At 39.1% G+C, this 18317-nt stretch overlaps 2 protein-coding genes across 4 annotated transcripts in view; one reads left to right on the top strand and one right to left on the bottom strand.

Moving 5' to 3' along the window:
- zc3h3 (zinc finger CCCH-type containing 3) overlaps positions 1–5656 on the bottom strand; it is a 71557-nt gene extending 65901 nt beyond the window's left edge. For both annotated transcript variants that reach the window (XM_084909914.1, XM_084909915.1), the window contains exons 1-3: positions 5575–5656; positions 1750–3112; positions 775–944 (exon numbers count right to left, since the gene is read on the bottom strand). In XM_084909914.1, the coding sequence (XP_084766040.1) occupies positions 775–944; positions 1750–3112; positions 5575–5620 (1579 nt within the window). In that variant the 5' untranslated portion in view covers positions 5621–5656. The remainder of the gene's footprint in view (positions 1–774; positions 945–1749; positions 3113–5574) is intronic.
- Positions 5657–6433: 777 nt separating this feature from the next.
- On the top strand, positions 6434–16336 carry cyldl (cylindromatosis (turban tumor syndrome), like). Of its 2 annotated transcripts, XM_084910633.1 has the most exons (15): positions 6434–6729; positions 7004–7477; positions 8692–8949; positions 9633–9711; positions 9788–9963; positions 10080–10242; positions 11039–11180; positions 11612–11722; positions 11802–11893; positions 11984–12047; positions 12157–12289; positions 12613–12721; positions 12798–12916; positions 15098–15311; positions 15383–16336. In XM_084910633.1, the coding sequence occupies exons 2-15, from the start codon at positions 7037–7039 to the stop codon at positions 15565–15567; spliced, it is 2286 nt and encodes a 761-aa protein (XP_084766759.1). In that variant the 5' UTR covers positions 6434–6729; positions 7004–7036; the 3' UTR covers positions 15568–16336. The 2 variants fall into 2 exon arrangements, with proteins under 2 accessions (XP_084766759.1, XP_084766758.1); XM_084910632.1 differs by having other exon boundaries at positions 11802–12047.
- Positions 16337–18317: the final 1981 nt, after the last annotated feature.

Here is an 18317-nt window from a genome sequence, read left to right as displayed (position 1 = left end):
AGTTGCACAAACTAGTTTCCCACCAAAGGAAATTTATTTTAAGTGTCTTCATAGTTTTATTTTTGAGATACACCAATTTTCATATACTGCAGGAAAAACGAAAAAATATATTAAAGTGCAAATTTGCAAAATAACAGCATATGCATCAAAATAAAATATTTCCAGCAGTGCAATATGAGTCCTCAGCATCCCAGAAACGACACAGAAAGTCATAAAGTCAAACATAACTTTTAAAAACACAAGTATAGGCTCATGAGGCCACGATGGTAAAAAACTACATTTCCGCAAAATGACGTCACTTCCGGTTTCGGGCAGGTCATGCCGGACATGCGATAGTTCACGCTGATGGACATAGGAAGTGTTACAAACAGCTGATTGGATCGGCAAAGCCTGTTTCTGGAATATTATGTTTTTGTTGCTGCAAGTGTTTTTTATACAGTTTTTGCAAAGCTATATGTGGAAGGAAACTGTGACCTAGGACAAGCTGATGGTATAAGATGTAAGTACAACTCCTCCGGTTTCATATGCAAAAAAAATTATTGCGCTAGCTTACGTGGTTGCAGTGCTACCGGGATTTAAAAATAGTTACGCAAAATGGAGCGTGTCTGCTCCGACCGGCTTTAAAGGGTTAAAAGAAGATTTATCACCCACAGCTATAGGATTTTCTGCGTAAACATCCATGTATGGTTGACACGTCAGCAATTAGTCAAAGCAAACTTTACAGCAGAGCAAAATAACAACTTTCTACTTTGGTCTGTAGTGTGTGCTTCTTACTTGTCTTTGATGAGACAGGGGAAAGCCGCCTCAACTTGTGTCTACCAAATGACACAAGCTCCCTGGTGGGTGTCCTCCTAACTCCTGTGGGAGTCCTGGCCAAAGTATAGATTCTGCCCTGGGGAGAGTGCTTCACAGCTGGTGGGCTCACCTTCTCTGATCCACTGCCACTGTGGTCACAATACAGCAGGCAGACACACAGCACAGTCAGAAGGAGTAAAAAACTATTAAACATAAGAAATCCTAAACTCTGAGTTAATGAACTCTGAGATGGGAAATTGAGTGTTTAGTTCCAAAAAAAGCTGTTCAAAGTTCCTTATATCAACTCTGAGTATGTTCACTCTGAGACATGCATGTGCCCATTTACTGGGAACAAGAAAAACATCAGTGGAATATACCATGCAGATCTAGATTCATATATTTAAACAGTGATTACTACAGTAACACAAAGTTTATCACAGAACCACCTCTTATTGGGGCACATCACCACGGTCATTTCTAACAGCACACAATCAATAAGAGTTTTATGCCCTGCAACCCTCGAGGCATAATGTGAGGTCTTTCTGCATCTGCATCTGATACCCACCTTCAAGTGACTACCAAGTAGGATTAGCCGGTGTTAAGGTAAGTGAAGCTATCCTAAAGATATCCTAGTAACCATGAATCTGATTCATAATCAGATGAATGTCAGTTACCCCAATAACTGAACCAGAGTTTAAATTAATGCTCTAGAACAGAAATCTCATGTTGGACTTAACAAATCCAGAGCTTTCACTAAACCCTCCTTCTCAAACAGAAACCAGAGGTTAGTATTAGGTAAATCATTTTCACCTTATCGGTGTAAACATCCTCCAAACATGAGCAAGGACACACTGAATACTTGGCTGATCCCTACTGACAAGGATGCAGTATACATTAGGGGGTAGGGCAGTAAAAAGCCTCAACAAGAGCCATCATGTCATGTGCATTATTCACCTGATAGTAGACCTTCTAATAATCTTCATCCTGCTGCGGAGCTTGAACCCTCCAGGCGAGGAGGATGACAACGTGCGCTGAGGTAAACTTAGGGGCACAGAAATCCCTCCTTTCAATCCTTTGTTACTTTTCTCAGCTGTCCAGTGGAAAGCAGATCTACGGCGGTTTGCTGTTGCTCCTGCTGTCCCTGCCACAGATGTACTCTGGCCCCCTGCTTTCCAGCGATAGCGGCTACTCTGTGAGGTGCCAGCAGAGGACACTGCAATACCCTTTTTCAATTTTACAGAAGGAGAAGAGCCTGGTTTAAGTTTCCTTGTGGCCTCTCCTTTGTCCAGACTTCTCTGTGTGAGAGTCAAGGGTTTGGGAGATGGAGGCTTACGAGATGTCTTAGCTTGGGCTCCTGCAGAGGACACCCAGCGGTACTTTGAGGTCTTGGCAGCTACAGTGGGCTGGCTAAGCTTTCGAGGTAACTTCTTAGCAGCGGTTCTCTTAGCAACTAGAAATGAAGGGGGGCTTTCAATGGCAACTCCAGATTTCAAGACAGATGTTGGGGCAACAACTGCTGACGGTGTTGAAACAGAGCTCAGTGGTTTGAGCTCTGCTCCTGCAGCACTCTGACCCTTTACCCAAGTGAACTTTGATTTATTTGAATATGAAGTATTGACCTGGGCTTTGCTGCTTTGTAAAGATGAGTTAGAGGAAGCTTGTTGTAATGCAGTAGAGAGACCAGCTGTGAGAGTTACCTGAGATGTATTAGCAACAATCTGTTGAGTGTCTATACTGGTTCTGCTTTTCAGGGAAGGTCCGATCTTTACTTGGGAGCTGCTCTGCTGAATGGCTGAGGTACTGGCTGTGGCTGAAGAGGCCACTTCAAAAGAAACACCAATTTTCTTTCCCTGCAGGCCTGTGTTCCTGCTGTCAACCCTCTGCGTAAACTCTGCTGCTGACCCCATTTTTCCAAGAGCATCACTGTTTTTTCTCTCTGTTGCTACATCTCTACTCTCCGTTATGCTGCTTATATGTTCTTTTTTCTTCAGCTGAGATGTCTCTGATGATAAAGTGGCAGTCCTGCTTCCCGTGCTGAGGCTGGGCAGTGACATGCTGTGAGAGTGATGGACAGTGGAGGAGGCAGAAGCTGAGGGATGTCCAGCAGAGGACTCAGGGTTCTTGTTTCTCAGAGAGTACGTTTTCCTCCAACTTCCACAGTTCTGAGGAGCATAGAGTCTTCCTCTGGAGCTGGGAGGGTAGATCATAGATGCACTTTGACCTCGGCCCCTGGCTGGCACTGAAGATTGTGTGTGGCTCTGCTCAGTTCCTGTAAATGGTGTATCGCCATGGGTACTTTTATGTTTGTTGATGAGATCTGGAAATTTTAAAACAGGCAAAAGTATTTAAAAAAGTCCAACAAAAACATGCAAACAAATAATCGTTAAAATTAGCTATACAACACAATTTATGCCCCATTTCTCAATTCTAAGTTATGTTTTTAAGAATTTAATTTGAATTTGATTTGTAGTTTTCACCATTTACTGTATAGGGCTTCCATCAGGCTGCTTAGCCTACAGTGGCCAACATCTGAAAATGTAACACCTAAAGAAAATCTCTAGAAAATAAAACACATTTTATGACCTCCATATTCTTGATTTCATTGTTAAATGTTTGCCAACTTTGTAAGAACCTGCTGGAACCCAGGTGCATTTTATTTAACCTAATGTATTGTATTACTCATTCTTTTTCAAACTAAATCAAAAAGAAAAGAAAAAAAAGATAAATATCCACAACTGACACACTTAATCAGGCCAATACCAATCAACTGGATCAATAACAGCAGATACTGATAATCCACCAACACAGCAGCAGCTATGGAGCACCACAAGTGTCACAGACATCAAAACAAAGCATTTTGTGATTTAATAATTAATTGTACAATCAAACATGAATTAGCAAATCTTAAAAAAAAACTTGAACTTCTATTATGTAATTAGACATTAATAAAGTTCATGTTATTGTTAATTTAATAGAATAAAATAGAAGGAGGAATTATAAATTAGTATTTCTGAATTAATTATCAATCCATTGATGAACGCTTTAAACGGAAAAAAATAATTCTCAATAAAAATCTCACTAAAAACATTTTTGAATTCAAAACAAATGTAAAAAATGACTTTCAAATAAAGTAAATGGATTAAAAAAGCAAATTAGGAATACAAATGTGTTTTTTCTGACATTTAAATAATGACTCTGCTCCTCAATTTCATTTCCATTTCTTACTAGCTGCTTAATTAACTATTACATTAACTACTTGATTAGCTTCTTCAATTAGCATTTCCATAACTCTTTTGGTCTCTGGTGAAAAAGCAATGTAAGTAAGGAACGCAGTCTGGAGCTCTCTGACTGGTTAGAGAGACACAGGCACTGATAAGGAGAAAGTATTTTTTATTTGTTTTTATACTTTAAAAAAAATTCCTCACTTTATTATTGTTTAGAACAATCACATATTAGTGACACTGAAGAAAAATAATAATGGGTGAGAGGCCAGTTAATGTTCTGAGAAATAAAATTGACAATGTTAAAGTTGTAAATTTCCAAAAAATGAAAAACAGCCAATTTGTCAATAAAAACAAAACAAAACGAATTTAAGAGAAAATAACTGGGAAAAATATATATCTTCTTTAGTCAATGGCATCACTTCACTTTTCCAGGTTAAGCCGGCAGGATTTCCACATACTGAACTCTTAAAACATATGGCCTCCAATCTGGACTAACAACAACGTCTGTCAGTCTATCTGTGGTTGACTGTGTCCTGAGACCATCTATCACTCTTAATCATCTTTAACTCTGTTTAGTGTGCAACTCAAAATACAAATACAGAGGTGGTCAGATAGTAACCATAACACAAAGAAAGCATACAAAAGGAACAAGGAACATTTTGAGTGCTATACCTAAAATATCATGAATGAAACCAGTCAGAAAATTCTACAGTACCAGAGCCGGTGATATTAGTATAATTATTTTAAGGGAGAAGAAATCTTTTGGGCTTTTTTTTTTCCAAAACGTAATTTAAGGATTTAAGGGAATATCATAACACTTTTTACTCATTTAAGCTAAATATGACTGATGACTGGAAACATGCAGTTTTTAGGTCCTGGTGGAACACTATGCAAATCACCATCAGAGCATACTGACAATGGAACAGGCTCATAATACTCCATCCTTTACTCGCTGAGTTTACTCTACAGATCCCTATAGGAAATCCTGGAGACTGACCAGTGTCAGGAAAGAAAGAACATCTTTCAAAATAACTCTCATTACTTCCTTCGAGTAAGAGACTTGAAAAATCTGTAGCAGTGAGTTTTTTATGCTTTTCTGGAGGATTATACACTTGTTTTCCGCTCTGTCGCTATGCAATCTAGCAAACTGTTAATAACTATTTTAGTACTTTATGTAAATTAATGTACGACTATGCCTTAAAGTTAAGTAATTAAAACCAGGTTTGTTATGGCGCTGTGCTGTCATCACTAGTGCGGGGGACTATAAACAGGACTGAAACCTTATGCTGTTACAGGGAGCTGACAACACATAAACAGCCATTTACTTGCTTCCAAAGGCAAACAGGAAGCATTCTTCAAACGCTAAGGGCTCTGTTAAGACACGTGAATACCGTTAAAAAGTATGTTACTGCGTAGAGGTGGCACAACGCTAACTGTTATCCTTCAACAAAACGCGTACGACCGACAAGCTTCAAGCAGCCGTGTTGTGCAAAACAGCCTTTGTTAACCCGCCTGTAACAACTACAACTGTCAACATTTACCGGGAGAGACTTACTTTGTAAAAGTTCAATTTGTCTCTTAAGTGCTTCTCTCTCCTCCATGTTTACGACTACAACCTTTCGTCATTAAATGGCGACGCCCTTAAGAATGACGTATTTCATGTTGGCCAATCACAGTCTGAAGAAATTCGTCGATGTTTATCCTCAGTATTGACTTACAGGCTTGACATTTAACTCAAAATAGGCCGTAAGAATGAGTAGAATTTTCTTATTTATTTATTTAATTTACTGTTGTGGTGAGCAGAGTTAATTTTATTGGAGACTTAAAATGTTACTAAAACACAATAAACAAAGATAAATGTCTTCAGCTTTATCAAGGCTGTGGTTTCTCTTTGCATGTATATGTAGATGTGTAAGGCCATATGTCTAAATGACTTTGCCTGGTTAAGGCAATGCATGATGCGTGCTTTGAGCAAGAAGAACCAGCTGCCTCCTTTCCAGTAACTACTTTCCGTGCAAAGGACTCCCATTACTGTGCCTGGATTAACCAGACTTATTCAGACACGTTAATTGTAATGCATTTTTAAATACAATACAACTAAGAGACCACTTTTCTGTATTGATTCTTGTATGGAAATCACAGTGAGAACAAACACGATGACTGAACAAACTATGAACCGACTTTCAGCTACAAAAACAAACAACAATAAAATGAAGCTCCAAAGGCAGATCACACACCACAAGGTAATTAATTGCCCAGAATTTATCTGATATGCACGCATGTATAACAAAAACAAGCTTCAATTTTCATGTACTACATGCAGTCAGCATTCTTGAGGCTGGATTGTCAGATTCAACTGACAAAGCCGTTAGCTGTCTGTAAGACGGTACTAAGGGCTTCATTTCCTAATCTTCCATCGTTGATGCGCAGCTGGCTGACAACCGATTTGAAAACATTACCGTCATTTCGGAAGCGTCTCTGTGTTTGCGCTTTATAAAGTTTAGAATTCCCTTCGGGGAAGTAGTTTTGGGCCAAAAGTTTGTTCGTCTGGTCCAAAAATGTTTCTATGAACTGTCATGAACAAAGTACCAGTGACGCTGCTGCGAAATGAAATGAAAGAGGAAGTGAAAGTTAAGGCAGCTGATTGGACGTAAAACGAAGAGAGAAGACAGAAAGGAAAGCAATCTCTAAAGTTGCTGAATAATTGAAGGTAAAGCTAACTAACACGGAGGTTTCTTTTCAAATAAATACTCGCTGGAGAGACTGATGCAGACGGTCTGAAGGTTTAGAATTATAAACAATGTTGGCTCCGTTTTCAGTTTGAACTCTGCTTATTCGTAGAGTTGACATTGTAGCTCGTTAGCCAGCTAGCTTGAGTGCTGGTGTCAAAATTGATAATAGGTATATTGTTTTTTTGTTTTGTTTTCACACCTGTCTGAACAACACATTTGTGCTGTGTGTGTTTTCTGTGTGTCTCTGTACAGTAGGTACCCCTTTACAGCTCCTGGCTCGACAACATGGCATCAACAGAAAATGCGTACTTCATCTTAACAAAAAAGGCAGAATGGATCACTTTTGCAAAACCTGGAAGTATTGTTTACATGCCTGAAAATAAGTACATCTCAGAAATGAAAAAATCCCCCCCTCCATTAAAGCTACGAATGTGTTTAATTAACTACTACTCCAGAATAGACTATGACTTGGAGGCCAACGACATGGAGCAGCTGTGTGTAGAGGAAGTTAAGCTGCTGCAGGCACTGCCTGATGAAGCTGAGAGGCTGAGGTGTTTCAGAGAGCGACATGATCTGCAAGCAGCAATGCAACTTGCTATAGGTACTGAAGTGACTGTGGAGGAAGCTGGGAAGAAGCTCAGAGGCATCATTCACTACATTGGACCAATAAAAAAGGCATCTATTTCTTGTCCCATACCAGGATCCTTTTTTGGAATCGAACTACAGGTTTGATGTTTTTCTTCTTACTCCTTCTGGCATATCCACAAGATATCCACATATTATAGGTTTCATTTTGGTTTGAGATTTCTGCCTCCAAGCAAAGACAAGTGGTAGTGTTTCAAACTGGGTTTGTTAATATACACACCATACTACTCCACAATTAAATGGCAAGAGCAGGTTTTTGAAGTGATTTGAACATTTATAAACATAAGTAAATAAGGCTGAATCATTACCAGATTCATAAATATTTAGACCCATTGCTCAGTACTGGATTAAAGTTCCTTTGAAAGGAGTAAGTCTTTTGAGAATAATCTTACAAGCTTGGCACATTTTCCTCAACCCTTGTATTTTTTCTTTCAAGCTCAGCCCAGTTCTTCAGAAAGCATGACTGCACAGTCATTTAAAAAATATATATATTTTCTGAGAACCTCGATTGGATTCAGATCCTGAGAAGTTTTCTTGACAATGTGCATCAAGATCCTGAGCACCTAATGGGTGTTAACTCAAACGTACTATGGGTCAAGGTCACGATTGTCATCTCATGGGCAATAACCTGATGAATTGTGATAGATCATGAGCTGGATGAGCTACTACATTATTGATGTCCCGGTTTAGCTTGGCTGGTCAAGCAGAGCTACAAAGATTTTGAAATGTATCCAGCTGAGAGTAATGGGGGTTGCCATCTTTTTGGGCACTTAAATTGCCACAGAGATTGTCAGATACAATCCTGTCTCACAGACAAATTTAAGTTGTGGAAACATATCAAGGACAACTGACAGAGCCAGTATGAACCATAAAAATGTCTGTATTGTAAAAATGTCTCTAAAGATGATACTTCAACCATTTATTTTTGAATAAATCATCAAAATACCCTCAAATTTGTTTTGGGAGTATTTTGACTTGCTTTGTCATTGTGGAGTGGTGTATGGAGACAACACAAGCAATCAAAAGTTGAAAGGGTGCACTGCTTCATGCTTGAAAAAGCATGCATTTCTTTGTAAGGTCACTATTTCGAATAAGTTTCAAAATGTCTTGTAAAACAGTACACTAATTGAAATCGTATAAATGTAAAAACCTCACAAGCTGAAGCCAGGTGGAGCCATTCAACTCCACAACTGCACAGCATGATTGCAGTTTGCAAAGCAGAACAACTGGTAGAGAAATTTAACTGAGGTCTTGTGTGACATCAGTTTTAATCTGCTCTGCTTCTTTTTCTCCAGGGACCAGACAGAGGAAAGGGCTACTGTGATGGGACCTATGGGAATGAAAGATATTTCAAGTGTGACAAAAACTGTGGCGTTTTTACCCCATTCAACAGAGTCAGCTCTTTATTACCCTCTGTCCATAAGCCATCCCTACAGTCAGAAAGGCTAGAGTTGGGAGACAGAGTTACTTGCTTCATCGATGATAAATTTCGCTATGGAATGGTGCTGGATTTACTGGAAATAGGTGGACGATGTTTCGTTCAGATTTCCACGGTAAGTAATATTCCATTTTTTTAATTCCAAAATCATATCAAATGTAATTTTGTACTGTACAGTATGATGTACTACTGGATTGGTGGATTTTGTTTTGTTTAAAGATCTCACTGTAAACTGGGTCTAACTGGCTGAAACCCAGCTTCACATTCTGTGCAGGTCACTCGACTGACATCTGCTCTGTGTGTGAAAATGACTTTTATAAAAGAATGCCTTATTTTTATAATGATTAATAATAAAAAAAATTTTTAAAAATCACATTTAGGATATTCACTCTACAAAATACATCCATGTGGCAGAACACAAATACAAAGACCACAGTCTTAAGTTACATTCATCAGACTGACTAGTGTTTACTAAATGCTAATGCTAACATTGTCATAGCTAGATTCATAATAGCTTAATGTTTGATCGGAGATGGGGATTCAGAAGTCACTGGAGTGAGTAATTTAAATCATGCCATGGTCCCAGAATGGTCCTGTAAAAGTCTGGATCTAAATCCAAGTGAAAATAGCAGTGCACTGATAATTATCCTGTCTGATGATATTCTGTCATTTACGTGCTCCTGCTTTTCTTTGAGTTTACAGTTACAACCAAACTTTGTTAAGAATCTCTAATACTGCTTCAGCAGTAGTAGTGGAGTATAGGACAGTAATATTTCCTTTGTCTGTTGGTGTTTTCAGGACAAAGATGAATCTGGGAAGACGGGGGGTGAAGTTAGAGTTCCATTAGAAGCGGTTGTCAAAGGAGAGCTGACTGCAGGTTTGAGGTCTTTTTACATTTGTTTGTTTGTTTTACATTTGCATCATGCCTCAGCCAAACACATTTTTCATTGCAGAGGGAGAGAGCATGGATGTCGACACACCCCCAGAAGCTGATACAGATTATCTCTATATGGGTCTGAGTTTGAACTCTATGGTAGAAGTGACTCTGGGTGAAGGCAACACATATGGAATTATTCGCTGGATAGGCAAGCTGCCTGATCGAAGCGAAACTATGGTTGGCTTGGAACTGGTAAGTCTTTACTCATCATCATTTAAAACTGTTTTGCATATTTATGTTTTAGTTTGCGTTTAATGTTGGGTTAAATTTCAGACATTGGTATAATCAGTCTGTATTCTGATCTGCAGGACGAGAACAAAGGAGTGAGTGATGGTACTTTTAAAGGTCAGCGTTATTTCAAATGTCCTGTGAAGAGAGCCCTGTTTGTGAAGATGAGTTCATGCCGGCCTGACTCACGCTTTCAGAGCACATCATCCAATCACAATGAGAAAATGCAGCCTGAGGACACTGGTTAGTACAGGATGGACAAACCTACACTCTATGGAAAAATGTATTAGGCCACACCTCTTAATCTTAATCTTTGAATTCAAGAGGCCACAGGTATATAAGACTCGAGCACCTAGCCACGCAGTCTGTTTTTCCAAACATTTGTGAAATAATTTGTTGGTCTAAAGCGCTCACTCAACTTGAGTGTAGCACTGTAATAGGATGCCACCACTCCAGCAAGTTTGTGAACTTCTTCCTCTCTTAAATGTGTTATTGTTTAGGAACCACAGCAATGAAGTGGCTCTGTTGTTTGAAAGTTCTTCTGGCATTAACATCAGCACAAAAACTGTGCCAGGAGCTCCACAGCTGAGCTCCTGTAGATGTAATTAGTGTCCCGGTGCTTTCTTCAATGTAGTTTACATCCAAATGGCCGTGAGTGACCCCTTGTTCACAAAGGATTATTTTATACTGAAAACTGCAAAAAACAAAACAAAACACACAAAACAAAACAAACTACATTTTGGTTGAGTTTGAACTTTTCTGGCAGCAGAGGGAGAATTAATTTGCAAAAATTAAGCTTTGTTTCCTTTTACTTACTTGAAACATGCATTTCTATTTTGTCTTTCTCTATACTTGTCTCTTTTTTTTTTTTAATATAAAGTATCAGTAGTGTTTACTGTTTGTATTTTTGAAGCATTTTTAGCAGCAGCATCAAATGCAGTGCTCCAGTTTCACGTTTGTCCAACAGCTGACTGTAGCATACACTTTACAAGAGCCATTTGGACATCTATATCTGTTATCTGTTTATGTTTTGATTTAGTGGATCAAACAGACCACAGTACAGCTGAGTTGCAGACTGTTCCGCCTATGAGCACAGAGCAGGTTAAGCAGCTTCTGACTGGACAAATGAAGGGGATTCAAGGACACTGTAACTCTTGCTACATGGACGCTGCCCTCTTCAGGTCAGCATAATAAATTATTATCCTGTGGTTTAACAGTTTTAAATAATGCACAGCTTCCCCAACAAATGATTTTACCTGTAACGGCTATTAGCTAACTAGCTAGCTAGCATTGACATCATCATCAGTGCAGATGCCTTGTCCTGCTTCTACTGGTTAGATATTGTGTGATGGTGCCTCCATTTCTACTATATTGTTGGTATACCAGCTACTGCAATTGAATGCTGTACCATACATTCAATGTGTGGGTACAGAGATGAAACCAGTTGTGCATTTAACATAGCAAATCTAAATATGAAAGCAGTTTCTTTAACTGCATTTTCAAAGCATACTGAAAGGATTCCAGTCTGACTTTTTATTATATTTTTAAAAATCCATAATGTTAGGGAATGTGCAGTTCTTTATGTTAACTTAGTTTCTTTCTTTGCTTTCAGTTTGTTTTCCTGCTCTTCCGTGTTGGACTCCATGTTGTTCAAATCAACAACACCTCAAGATGCCCCAATTCAGAGAACACTGCTCAATGACATAGTCAACCCCCTTCGCAGGTCTGTGTTTTGATCAAATCATCACATGGATTGCATTTTATTTTTGCTGTTATTAAAGTTCTGTGTGTGCCGTTTGCAGCAATGGCTTTGTGGAAGGAAGACACATCATGAAGCTACGACAGCAGCTACAGAAACACGGCTACAGCCAATCATTCACCACAGATGAGAAGGGTCTGCTTATTTGGGAAAGATTTTCTGGAAGGCATTTGTTTTATCTTAAGTGGTTGAGTGTGAAGTATTCATGTTACTTTTGTCTTTCAGATCCAGAGGAGTTCCTCAGTGTCATCATGCATCACATTCTCGCCCTGGACCCTCTGCTAAAACTGTACACTTACTATAGCTAAATTACTGGCTCCTGCTGTACTGTATAGTATAATGCATTTTGAGACTCATACCTGGAATGCACACTATTCTTGTGTGTTCTCCCATTTTAGATCAGCTGCAGGTAAAGTGCAGGAGAGTTACTGCTATCAGATTTTCCTGGACCAGAACCACAGACTAGTTCTGCCGACAGTGCAGCAGCTACTAGAACATTCCTTCCACAGTGCAGGTCTTAAGCTGGCAGAGGTGAGAGCACTTCATTGTTAGGCACAAACTTTAAAGTCCCACTTTCACTTTTGTTTTATTGCTTAACAATTAAAAATATAACGATATTTATCAGAATAGAAGGACAATCCTGTATATTAATATTTCAGTTATAAACCACAGATTAATCCAAAAATGATTTAGCTGTTTTCTCACAGACATGTAATAGACAGACTTGTAATGGTTGGTTCTCCAGTAGATGGCTCTGTGGGGAAGCTTTCTGAGCAGACCACCTGGAATCTGATCACTTGAGCGTATTCAGTCTGTGTGGTCTTTCATCTTATTTCATCGTGCCATCACTCCAGGTGCCGTCCTGCCTCATCCTCCAGATGCCTCGCTTTGGGAAGAAATTCAAGATGTTTGACAAAATCATTCCCTCTCTGGAGCTGGATGTCACTGACCTCCTCTCTGAAGGTCAGATTAAGCATACAAACTCACAGCGACTAGAGTAATTTAACACAGTGAATACAACGCACGGTGTATTTTTCAGGTCCCCAGCAGTGCATGCTGTGTGGAACCCTGGCACGGGTTGAGTGCGTCGACTGTTTTAAAGATCCCCTTTTCAGCCCGACAGGATTCAAAGTCTTCTGCAAGAAGTGTTCAGAACAGGTTCGTCACATTGTTTTAACACCCGAGTCATTTTGTTTGTCTTTGGCTTAATTTGTCACTGTAGAGGGAATGTATTGACGTCATTTCTCCATGTGAAACCTCCCACCTCACCACAGTTTCATCAGATTTAGCTGCTATTAGGAGGTAGGACTCAGATATAGAGAGGAAACAAATTAAATCACAATCAAGGCTGATCTGTACTGCAAACAAGTGGTCTGTCAGTGTTGAACATGCACTAAAGCTAGAACTTTGACTTAATATAGGTCATCAAATTTTAGACCGAAATCCCACTTGGTTTGAGAGATATTTGTTAGCTACCTGTTTTGATTTTTTTTATTATTACTGTATAATTATTGTGTAGAATATTGTGTATTTATCTGGCTTTGCAACACATGGTGTTGTTTTGCTTGTCTATATATAAAAATCTATGCTTGGCTGCTTTCTGAATCAGTTTGTGCACTGAATTGAACAGCAGCTAATTAACTCTGCTCTTGGTGCATTACATCACCTGCTCACCATCTGCTGTTTAACTGTTGGTTCTAGTAAGTACTGCTGAAACACTATATCAGTTCAGTGGTATACTATCAAGCCTCTAAATGAAACACTGTGCGTAAATTTGAATATTTTATGAAATATTTAAATTAATTTTTGTCAGACATCAACTAGTGTAGGCTAGTGTATGTGAAGTCTTCCTCCTTTCCTCTTATACATACAGATAGCAGATGAAGGACGTGCACAGATAACTAGGTCATCCACTTAAGTGATGATGTAGTGCGTGACTAGAGCTGTGCCTTGTCATGTTGTTGAATACATACATTTTTACATGATATAAAAATGTCACATCACAATATCTGTGATATAGCAACACCATGACTACAATGACTGAAGCCCAGGCATATCTAACAGTGAGAGCTGAGTGTGAGGCTCTGATGATGATTTAGTAAAAAGCACAATGCTCTGCAAAATGTGCAAGAAAGCTCTTCTGGAGCACCTGCTAGCACTCCATTCAGGAAGAGCAAACTGGATGGTGGTAAACGAATGCTGTAAGCAGCTGATCAAGGAAAAATATTTTTCAATTTCAATTTTATTATTGAATTTATTTGTTGTATTTTCAATTAGCTCTGTAACATCAAGTGGATGATATTTGGTAAATGAGTTTTTGTGACTTCAGCAACATCGGTGTCATATTCTTTGCCAGAAAAACCTAAATACATCTAACAATACACTTTTAAGCAATAAATTGCAAACATGCTATTTGAATCAAATTTGATACAAATTAAAACTCATAAATGAAAAATTATATATATATTTTATTTGTTAGAAGTTTCGATAAACACACCATTTTCAAAAATCTTGAATTTTTCAGCATATATTAGAAGGTTCGGGCTTTGCAGTCTTTCTCTTAAAACACTGCTTCAGCTCATGTTTTATCCATTTTCGCCGTCTTCTTCTTCTTCCCAGATGGTCTAATTTGTCTCTGCCAATAAACCATCAACATATATTTTTATTGAGACCAATTTAGCCCACATGCTACATTTTTGCACAGGGCTGATGTGCTTTGGGGCCTGTAATGCGTGTTTTTTTCCCAGTTGTTGTTAGTGGTCTCTCCAATGTTTCTCTTTTCTGTCTTCTCTTTCCCCTGATCCTCCAGCCTAGGAAAATGTCCCACAGGGTATTTCATTGGAATTGAAAGAATCTGAGGCTTTAAACTTTTAATGGTGCCCCAGTGCTTGTTTGGTTTTGAGAACTAAAGCAGCATTTGGGCGCAGAGATAGCTAATAACGTCATACTTTAGCTAGGCTAAAGCTGTTTGGGGAGATGTATTTTGTGTTTTGTCCTGTTTCGTGTTGGTAGTCTCTCTGTGCTCCTCTTTTCTCTCTTCTCATTCCTTCCATCATTCACCCTGGTTCTGGTGGAGGTCTCTTCCTGTTTTAACAAAAAAGTTTATTTCCCTCATGTTGTCACCAAATGCTTGCTCATCGGTGATTGATTGTAGGGATTGTGTCTATACTATTATAGGATCTTTATTTACAACATTATAGAGTTGTCTCAAATATCTCCTTTGGTTTAGGGATCATTTATAGACAATGAACTAAAGTTACTAATGTGAAATTTAACAGTGGCTACATGGATATAAAATAGTGACTATTTACAGGTCTAATAGTGTGTATGTGTTTTCAGGTGCACTCCCATCCTCAGCGTCGCAGCCATAAACCAGCATCCCTGGAAATCCCAAAGGGTTATGTTGGACGTAAAAACCCTCACACTATGATCAGAGACAAAATGGAGCTGTTCGCTGTGCTCTGCATCGAGACAAGCCACTACGTGTCCTTCGTCAAATATGGACCAAACACTGAGGACTGGATCTTCTTTGACAGCATGGCAGACAGACAAGGTAAGCGGGATATTTAATATGCATACACAAGTAAGAGTGCACTTTGGCTCACTTGTGTGTATTGCGTTCAGGAGAGATGGATGGCTACAACATTCCAGAGGTGCAGCCCTGCCCCGAGGTTGGTGAATACCTGGAAATGTCCCCCTCCGAGCTGGCCAACCAGGCACCTCGAGATATGAAAGGTGTAGCAAAGCGTCTCTTCTGTGATGCCTACATGTACCTGTACCAAAGCACCACTATGTGCCTCTATCGCTGATGGAACTTGAGCACACTGGACGTTTTGCTATTTGTGTAATTTCTTTTTGCTGCATTGTTTTTTTTTTTTCTTTTGTTAACATGCAAATATTTTAAATGTGTGTGTGGTGCTTGGGTGCTGGAAAAAAATTATAGCGACAATAATTTTCTAATATGGCATGAAGTAGAGGATAAACTGACATTGCTTTCTAAGTAATTTGCACTATAATCTGAAGAAAATAATTACTGGCTTGCAGCATGTGTTGGACATAAATTACATATTGCACTGTAAAAATAGTTTTACAGTTTACTGCTGATGTTTGTAATTACTTTTAATTGTATTTACAGCTTGTAGAGTGAAAGTAAATGAGTTTTGCTGATGAAAAACCCTTCAAAGTAGACAGTAGTGATGATTCAGTATGGTTCATTAAGAATACCATCTAACCAGCTCTATTTTAAAAGCTTATGTTATATGCTGCTGTTATTTTGGCATCAGATTTGGATGTTGGCTGGATTTCTTTATATATTTAGATATATTTTTTTATCTTCTGGTATTTAAATTTCACACCTGAAAATGAAACAATGATTTTATTCTTGACAAAGATGTTTCTGTTAGCAACCTAAGAGACGAAAAGATGTTGGGAATAATATCACAGTGGAAAACTGTGCTTGACTGGCTGCTTGGGAGTCCTGGTTGAACTTGTGACCTTTTTCTATTTTTTACTATTACTACTTCTGATATTCAGTAAAATAGATGTCATAAATAAATAAATGCAATCAATAAAACCTTTCATCATCTGTCTTTACTAAAAGAGTAGGACATACAGTGTGCTGATACACATACAGCTTCACAACTATGCAACCTTCACCAACCACGCATCAACCATTTTACCCCAGTGACCGGTGATTTCCAGGCATTTGCTGACTAGTGTCTAGGCCTGTTCAACTGACACCGTATTCAGGAATTTTAACATGTGAGTCCATGAGGACTGACTTCCTTTTGGAACCAGCCTCAACTATCCATTAGAGGAGATCCACTTTTTGGTACTTTTACATTGGCTTCATTTTAAGCTTCAGTTGTTGCCACTTCATGTATTTTCTGTTGTCATGTTTTGGTTTTCAAGAGTGCAGGGAAGTGTGTTCTTCCTTGATGAAAGAACAAACTGCTATGCCTCAAGAGTTGGCGGTTCGTCTTGTAATCGGAAGGTTGCCGGTTCGAGCCCTGGCTCTGACAGTCTCGGTCGTTGTGTCCTTGGGCAAGACACTTCACCCGTTGCCTACTGGTGGTGGTCAGAGGGCCCGGTGGCGCCAGTGTCCGGCAGCCTCACCTCTGTCAGTGCGCCCCAGGGCAGCTGTGGCTACAATGTAGCTTGCCATCACCAGTGTGTGAATGTGTGTGTGTGAATGGGTGGATGATTGAATGTAGTGTAAAGCACTTTGTGGTCCTTAGGGACTAAGTAAAGCGCTATACACATACAGGCCATTTACCATTTAAAAACATTTCCACCTCTGTTTCGTTCTCCCAAGGGTAAGCTTGCATGCATAAGTCTTGACACGTTTTTTTTTTTTTTCTTTTTTTCCACTTTGAGCCTGAACATAGTCTCACAGGATGTAATTTTTTTTTTTAATATCACACAGCATGTTCAAAAGGTTAACTTGTGTTGTCTCTTTAAAATGTTCTTTTCACACAATAAATAGCCATACTGTTATTCACGTTTCCTTCACTGTCAGTGCTCTCATTAACAATGCTTTTCTTTCTGACTTCATTGATGTTAGTGTTTCTTTTAGTGAATAAAAAAAAAAAAAATAGTGGAACGCAGAACGAGCAGGGAAATAACACCTCAGAGTCTTACAGTCAGATCCTAGCTGGAATCTAAAATGCCTGTTGTAACTACATGGACAACAAAATACTGCTATTGTTGACCTTGAAGTGTACTTGGTAGTCCAACAACCGCCGCTTCACTCAGTTCATCAGTCCAACTCTGCGCGTACTACTACTTGCTGTGATGTGAATGCACGCAAGTTTTTCTTCCATTAAAGTGCAAGCGTCTCCTCAGCTCTGACTCCTATCTCATCTTTCTTTCAGTCGGTGCCTAACTGGATATTTGTCTTCGTTCCGGATGCTTTTGATCCTGCTGCCTACCGTGCTTCCCCTTCATCTTGCTGTGATCAGCTCTCTGAATGACCTCTACATTAGTTAGGAGTGCTGCGCTGAGCTGTGCTTTGTGATGAGTCGGATTCTTTGGTATACTCGAGGGCACGGATGGTTGCAGCAGTTAGGGCAGCCTTGAGTCCTAATACATGGCCCTGCAACTCAACAACACAGGCTCCTTATAGTCAAACATACTCAGCATATTCAAGCATATTTGCTATTATGCAAAAAAGTATAGATTCTGCAAGTGTGTGTTTACATAAAGGAGACAGTTGTGCTTGTCTGAGCAGCATAGTTGAACTGTTCCTAGGCTTTTTGAAAGAAGATATTAACTGCATAATAAAACACACAGAACCTAAAGCAGCAGACCTTTTTCCTATCAAAGCCAGCATAACATTTCTAGTCAGGCTATGCTGGAGAAAAACAATGATCAGACAATCTCGAGTTATGCGCTTGCTAGGGATGGTAATTGATAGGGGTTTAATGATACTAATGCCATTATCGAATATGCTTATTGATTCAGTTTTTTTTTTTTTTTTATCAATTGCCATATGGTTTCTTGACCAAGTTTTATATAAGGAAACGAGTAAACGCCAGCTACTGGTAGACAGAGCAGTCAG

This window comes from Perissodus microlepis, chromosome 17 (genome assembly GCF_051167445.1).
Source record: "Perissodus microlepis isolate ML-2025 ecotype Zambia chromosome 17, ASM5116744v1, whole genome shotgun sequence".
NCBI classification, from domain to species: Eukaryota; Metazoa; Chordata; class Actinopteri; order Cichliformes; family Cichlidae; genus Perissodus; species Perissodus microlepis.
The sequence above is the reverse complement of the archived record's forward strand: the minus strand, read 5'-3'. Positions and strand labels throughout refer to the sequence as shown.

What these genes read in the sequence shown, in the direction of transcription:
- cyldl (XM_084910632.1), top strand. Translation starts at nt 7,037, where the DNA reads ATGGCATCAACAGAAAATGCGTACTTCATCTTAACAAAAAAGGCAGAA. An exon ending in GTTTCGTTCAGATTTCCACG is followed by an intron (nt 8,950 to 9,632) that starts GTAAGTAATATT and finishes TGGTGTTTTCAG; the next exon opens with GACAAAGATGAATCTGGGAA. An exon ending in ATAGTCAACCCCCTTCGCAG is followed by an intron (nt 11,723 to 11,801) that starts GTCTGTGTTTTG and finishes TGCCGTTTGCAG; the next exon opens with CAATGGCTTTGTGGAAGGAA.